This window comes from Perca fluviatilis, chromosome 1 (assembly GCF_010015445.1).
Source record: "Perca fluviatilis chromosome 1, GENO_Pfluv_1.0, whole genome shotgun sequence".
NCBI lineage: Eukaryota > Metazoa > Chordata > Actinopteri > Perciformes > Percidae > Perca > Perca fluviatilis.
The window spans coordinates 18593374-18600680 of NC_053112.1; the positions used below are offsets into that span (position 1 = coordinate 18593374).

Here is a 7307-nt window from a genome sequence, read left to right on the forward strand (position 1 = left end):
TTTTATTGACTTTACCAAAGATACAAACCATCAGATTAATGTTATCAACAGGTGAATTTTGAGTCATTCTATAGCCTTGACTTGACTAAAAAAAAAACATCCTGTATTGTCCACAATGAAGACCTCTGAAAATTAACTTTTAATATAAATGTAACATACGCCAATGTTATACCATCTTCAAGAAAGTGAGGGTGCATGTGGATAATGTGGTTAATTATTTAAAAAGTGAAAGAGTTTCTTCTTCACTTCCTGTTTTGTCTGTCTGTCTTGCTCAACGTGTGTCATGTGTCACTCTGCCACCTGGCAACTTAAATATAACTCGACATTTATTAACAATGACAACTTTTTATTGTTTTTTTTATGCAAACATTTAGAACAGAGAAATACAAATTGAACAAGAACAAAAACCCTCTCCCACCCACTGCAGTCTCAAGGAAAATAAAACAAATAAACAAACAGAAACACTCTCCTCTATTTCTTATCAAAATCCATTTAAAAAGCCATTTTAATTGGCTAAGGCTCATAAATAGTTGATGTCAATCACTGCGCAGCCTGGGTCTGAATGGATTAGATCCATTTATTTTTACAAGAGTATGAGTTTTTACAATAATATAATGTATTGTCATATGTTTCACTAGCTATGAAGCGAAAAGTATAAGTATAAAGAAGGGAGGCTTGCTATAAAAGCACTTTTTGAAAATACAATATAATTTCTTTGGAACACACAGGGATCATATGTTCACACAGGTTTTTAATTGTAGCTTCAAGCAAGTTTTGAATATTCCATTGCACTGTTATCCCTCCTTCTGAAAAGAATACATGTATCTGATCATCACATACTGTGTTAGGTAGATCACCTGCAGTCTGGATATAAATAGCAGGTATTATAATTATTTTTGATCTAAAGATAAGAGGGACATTGTGGACATTGTTCTCTGACGTCCATTTGTATTTGTTTTTTTACTTCTAAGCAGAGGAAGAGATCATTAGAAGCAGAAGGTGAAGAACTGCTCTGAATATGAGTCAGCACTCTCACTCTCCATCTCTCTATCTCTCTTTTTCTTCTGCCTTTCTCTCTCCATTTTACTCTCATTGCATTTCAATCAGGAGAGACTTGTTTGCAGATATGCAAAAGGTTTTAATATACCACAGCATGTAGTGTACAATGTATTGGAGATTGGACTCCATCGTTATTAATACATTTAATATATTAATAAATTAATGCAGGGGTAGTGAACCAAGATGTAACCCCCCGATGGAATCCAGACACCGGTGGTGGCGGAGAAAGCCGGAAAACCAGACCTAGGAGGCATCGGAGCAACAACCGGAGAACCACCAGGACGGGAGGTGGAAGGGGAGGAGGAGGGACAACGTCTTCCTGAAATGACAGCTGATAGCGGGAGAGAAGCAGCTTTTTAAACCGGTGATGAGATGCTGTGATTGGCCTATGGGATCCTTAGCCGTTCCTGATTGGTTTATCAGAAGGTGACCGCCTCCAGCGCTGATTTGCTTTAGGAGGGACTGATTACTTGTTAGGTCTTCCTGAAAGAATTTTCGCTGAGCTACATAAGACATTGTACATCCTCATTTTAAAATGCAAATGTGTTTAGTTATGTGTTAGAAAGGAGAAGCTGCGGCACAATTTACAGTATTTGTGCAGAGAGACAGAAGGTGTGGGAGTAGTCCTGACATTAGTACACTGATGTCCTGACAAATTAATATTTGATGAAGTAGGATTTAAACTATAGTCAGCTGGAAAAATCAGGACTGAGACAATGAGAATATCACTTAAAGTCATCATTTACTTAATGACAGGTAATTATATTATTCTTCTCTTTTTCTTTTGACTACTGTGAAACATATTTTGGCAAACAACCTATTGACTGTGTTGTAATGACATAACTTAACTTGCAATTTTTACAACAGCTAGTGTGAGTTCACTGGCTGTGACAGGAAACAACAGAGGACCTGACAACATAAACTGTAAGTACAGTGAAGATGTAAAGTATCACACAAAATACCTTTGCAGAGAGGTGCTTGCTTGTTTCATGTCAAAATGAAATAACGCCTAGAAAATCATACACATGGCAGCTCAAACACCAGACATGGAAAGTACATTTGCTTAAGTACTGTACTGGAGTACAATTTTGAGATACTTTTATTTTACTTGAGGCTTTTTATTTTTTTTATTTTGTGCTACTTTATACTCACTACAGTGCAGAAATGTACACTTTACTCCACATTTAGTTACATGAATTTATATACAAAACATGTTATGAGCTTATAAAATTTGATGCATCGTTATACTGTAGATAAACTATCCAGCTGTATAAACCGTATAACATTAGCTTCACTGTAACAAACTGCAACAGTGTCATATTACTTATTAGAGCAACAGTAAAGGCCTAAACACATATTTTCTCATTAAGCTATAAGTGACGGGGGTGTTATACTGTACACACTATTTTCTTCAGCACGAGGAAAACATCTGCAGGTTATTCACATTACACGTCTGTGTTCCTCTCAATGGATTGAAGTACGTGGGCTCAGTTAGAAAAAGGTAACGCTGCATTCTTCCATGCACCAATCAGGATTTATCAACATTTGAATCAGAATCTGCTGGCGGTGGGTTGTTTGGTTTCTGTCAATCAAATCTGATCAAACCACGCCCATACAGTCCTGATGAAGCAGAGTAAACAAAGTTCTGAGAGTGAAATTCTAAATAAATCATAACTAAAGATATGGTTTTATTGTTTCTTATACTCTTAAAATGTGATGCCAAGTTTTCAGAGGCTTTGATACAATTCAATAATTGAACATATAATCATATAACCCTCACAGGCAGCTATATTGCATACTATATTTCTTTTGATACTTAATACATTATATTTCATTATACTTAAAGGTGTTCTTCTTGTTGACCTTCAAAGTATTTTCAAACAAAACGAGGCTAGCTCGCCCATCCCTCCTCCTCATCCAGTCCCCTCTCCCTCCCTTCCGTGCTTCCGCGCACTAACCCCCCCCAACCCCCACCCCCAAATCCTTCTTGTCAGTTATTGGCTGGAACGCTGGAATCCTGTTTGTTATGTTTGGTGGTGCAGGTTGGCACAGTTTGTTTTTGTTGGTGTTTGTGGAGCCTGTGCTGTCTACAGAGACCGCGTTTTATTTTTATTTTTTTATAGTGTGTTCAGGGGACAGGCAGCTAGCAGATAGTGAGGAGATGTTTGCTTTATGTGACAAAAAAATGTTGTAGCCTAAAAAACACGCGACATTGCTTAGAGCACCTTTAAGTAAGACTTTGAATGCATGCCCTTTATTTGTTATGGGGTAAGTAAAATACTGAAATACTTCGTCCACCCCTTACAAAGACAGATTATGTGTGTACTGACCAGAAAACTGTGTGTGTTGTGGACAGAATTGGGTTGGACAAGAATGTTCAGGTATTGGAATGTGAGACAATTAGAGCTACATAAACATATGCTGCCTTACTGAGTGAAAAGGTCAGCCTTCAGTTTCATACTCAGACATGTTTCAACTCTCTGGCAGGTGACAAACCCCCAGTGATCCAGAAGGCACGTCATGGAGGCTCTGCTACCATCAACTGCCAGTATCCAAGAACAAAAGACATCAACGTCAAACACTTCTGTAGAGAAGATGGAAACTTGAATTGCACAAATCTGATTTCAACTGTAAATTCAAATCACACAATACTAGGCAGGTTTTCTCTGACAGACGACAAACAGCAAGGAGTCTACACTGTGATTATTTCCACACTGACCCAGGATGATGCTGGAAGATACCGGTGTGTTATGGAAAGAGCTGACAGTTCCACTGCATGTTTAACTAAGATCCACCTGCATATTTTGAGTGAGTATTGATCTGCTTTTAATGATCCTGATTCAAAAGTAGCCAACATAACACAAGCTTACATACATACAGACAAAGCATGTCTATAGAAAAATATAATTTAGTTTGTAGAAAAGTTGTTGCATTGATCTGGTGTAACTAATTTTTCAGACTGGGATGACATTACATCAAAGGCAATAAATCACGCCATTGGAGAAGGTGCCCAAATTAAGTGTACCTATCCAGACAGCCACAAGAGCAATGAGAAATTCCTGTGCAAGGGAGAGAATCCTTCTAACTGTGAGGAGCTGATACACACATCAGACCAGAAGAAACACAGGTTTTCTATAAGGGATGACAGAATAAAAAAGTACTTTGATGTGTACATCGACAATCTGAGCACAGAAGACTCTGGATCATACTGGTGCGGTTCTAGCAGGATGTGGGAGCAAGCTGAAGTCACCAAAATCCTCCTCTCTGTAGGTAAGTACACTGAGCACTCTCACTTTAACATATATACTCTGTAAATATGAACTGAATGCAGTATGATCATTTAATCTGTGCTGCTGTTGGTAAATAGATAACTTTGCAGGGTATTACTATGCACCTAGTAAAAAGGTCTGTTCGTATTTTTTGTGTCTCACACAGCTGCATAACTGAGCTGAAGAAAGGAGAGAGTGATCCAGTAGCATGACTGAAATTAGAAACATGTATATATTTCCAGTGGTGGACTATGACTACGTACATTTATTTAAGAAGTGCAATTTTGAGATACTCGTACTTATTTAAAATTTTCTGCTACTTTATACTTCTTCTCCACATTTGTTGACAGCTACAGTTTCTGGTTATTTTTTCAAATTACAGTAGGATTCAACATACAAAACACATGATGAGTTTTCATTTTTTCAATTTCTGGGTGAACATAATAAAGGAAAGTGTTATAATAACAGTGATGAAGAACAGAGGATCTGGAACAAAGAGAAGGTAAACACAGAGATGGGAGATTAATTGTTCTGTAAACGGCAAGGATTGCAGGTGGATTACGTGTATATATAATTTCTTACACTGCACTGTAACTTTTATTCTTGTATTTTATCTGATTTTAATTTTTGTATCTGTTTTTATGTAAAGCACTTTGAATTGCCCTGTTGCTCAAATGTGCTATACAAATAAAGCTGCCTTGCCTTATGCCTTTCATCACATCTCTAACTTTCTGGCTTTTCACTCTTTAACAGCTGAAAGACGCAAAACCAGAGAATCAGTAATGCAACGAGATGACTATTCAACAGATGGCACCGTGACCACAGGTGGCCACTTTGATTACTGCTAACAAACAAACAAGCACTTCATATCTCTGTAAAATAGGCCAACACTTCTACTGCACAAACAAACACTGAAACAACATCTGCTTTTAACATGAATACTGAGGACAATGAAACTCTGTTGATAGGATGTGTTCTCTAACAACTTTAACTGTTATCTCTCGGTTGCAGATTGGATTGCCCTTGTGGTAGCTGTGGTAGTGTGTCTGGTATTGATACTGATACTTGTGCTTGTACTTGTACTGTGCCGACACAACCTTCCCTGTACACAAGGTGAGGGATGGAAATTTAGCAAAATAACATCCAAAACCCAATACATTCACACACATACAGTATATTATGTGAATTTGTAGTGGTATAAACATTCTTCTTTGCTGCTTCTTTCATTGGCAAAATGATTGTTAGTCTGTCAAAATCATGTTAATATATATTTACTTACAAAACAGATCATGTTATATTAATGCTGAATGAGAAGCAAACTAAAATGAAAGCTTACTTGCACAAGATTTTAACTGTGATAAATAACTTTGAATGCAGATAGATAGATAAATATATCTTGTTGTTTCCATCTATTCAAATGTTCTTTTTCTCAGTGTGTTATGCTGCAGGGGGATCATTAGAGCAGAGGACAAACGCTGCTGAACATACCACAGAGGTGGTATGTATGTGTGTGTGTGTGTGTGTGTGTGTGTGTGTGTGTGTGTGTGTGTGTGTGTGTGTGTGTGTGTGTGTTTGTTTGTTTATGACTTTGCATATGAGTACAACAGCTGCTACACTGCACCCTTACTTGCTCTGCAGGAAAATCATGGAGATCACCACTTTGACGAGATACAGATGTGGAACCAGCAGGCAAGCTCAGGAGAAGCACTGACGTCCGTTTATGCCACCGTCAACCTTCCAGCAGACCAGCTCCACTATGCCAGCGTCAATTTCCAGAAGGACTCTGTCGGTGTCTCGACAGATAGGAATTCACTTCCTGGCACAAATGAAATCTCCTCTAACAGCACATCTCAGGGTGTCACCCATCCTTCGGCAGCAGAGCAGACTCTCTATTCTACAGTCACAAAGCCTGGGGAACCATGAGATAGACTGTCTGTCTTTTACCTGTTGATGTTAACGGTACAGTTTGTTAAATTTGTTCTATGTACATAAAGTCCATACAGCCACAATATAGAAAAGTAGATTCTGCAACATTTTAGAGTAATTGACTCGTTTACCAGTTAGCTAGTTATTAATATATTAATGTAAATGTGCTCTGAAGATAATGATTAAACTCTTGTTTGAGAAAACTGCTGTCTCTGGCTTAGGTCACTCATTCTCAGTAAATCTTGCATTTTACACAAGCAATTCTTTTCTTTTTCTTTTTTCAGTTATTTAAACCAATTCTTGTGGTTGCTGTTTTCAACTTTCTTATGAAGAAACATAATTAAGTGTCCTTATCATATAATGACAGAAAATATTTAGTTATATTCACTTATTAATTTTATCACTTTTAGTGAATCATGTTCTATCAAAGCTCATGAGCATGCATGAGATGCACTGCCAGTATACAGGATATTTGTATTGAATACTTCCAGTAGGCCTATATGAGGACTCTTCTTTTCCTTCTGCTTTGGAGCGCTCTCTTCTGGTTGAAAAGGTGACCTGCCAATAAATGGCTGGTGTGACGACTCTGCAGACACAGCTCTCACAAATAAGTTCAACATCCTATAACCTCCACCTGATATTTTATATTCACAGCTCATTGGCGTTTTGGATGCGAATTTAAGGAACTGTATAATAAAAGTATTGTAACTTTGGCAAATACTGACTTTATTTGTCTGAGACTGCTGACGCTTCTGAATATTATTGTACAAAACAAGGACTGTTTATTTCAAGGCCCATTACTTACATTGCAAGGGCATTTAAAAGACACAGGCTATTTTAAAAGCCAGTATGAGCACAATTCAATGTTCATATATTTTTTTTGTTTTATGATTAAGCAAATGTAAGTGAAGAGTTAAGTAGCCTACTGATTAAGAATATTCTTGAGAATAAACTAAATTTAATAAAAAAAATGTTTATACTTTATATTGATCCCCACTACACACAGCCTGAAATACACACACACACACACACACACACACATGCTCAGAACCT

The 7307-nt window shown here is 37.4% G+C and overlaps 1 protein-coding gene across 1 annotated transcript; it reads left to right on the forward strand.

The window, feature by feature from the left end:
* The first annotated feature begins 1570 nt into the window (after positions 1–1570).
* LOC120569577 (CMRF35-like molecule 8) lies at positions 1571–6457 on the forward strand. Its single transcript, XM_039817500.1, has 8 exons — positions 1571–1815; positions 1927–1983; positions 3547–3867; positions 4018–4329; positions 5082–5153; positions 5340–5441; positions 5762–5826; positions 5967–6457. Exons 1-8 carry the CDS (start codon positions 1776–1778, stop codon positions 6249–6251), a joined length of 1254 nt encoding a protein of 417 aa, XP_039673434.1. The 5' UTR covers positions 1571–1775; the 3' UTR covers positions 6252–6457.
* Positions 6458–7307: the final 850 nt, after the last annotated feature.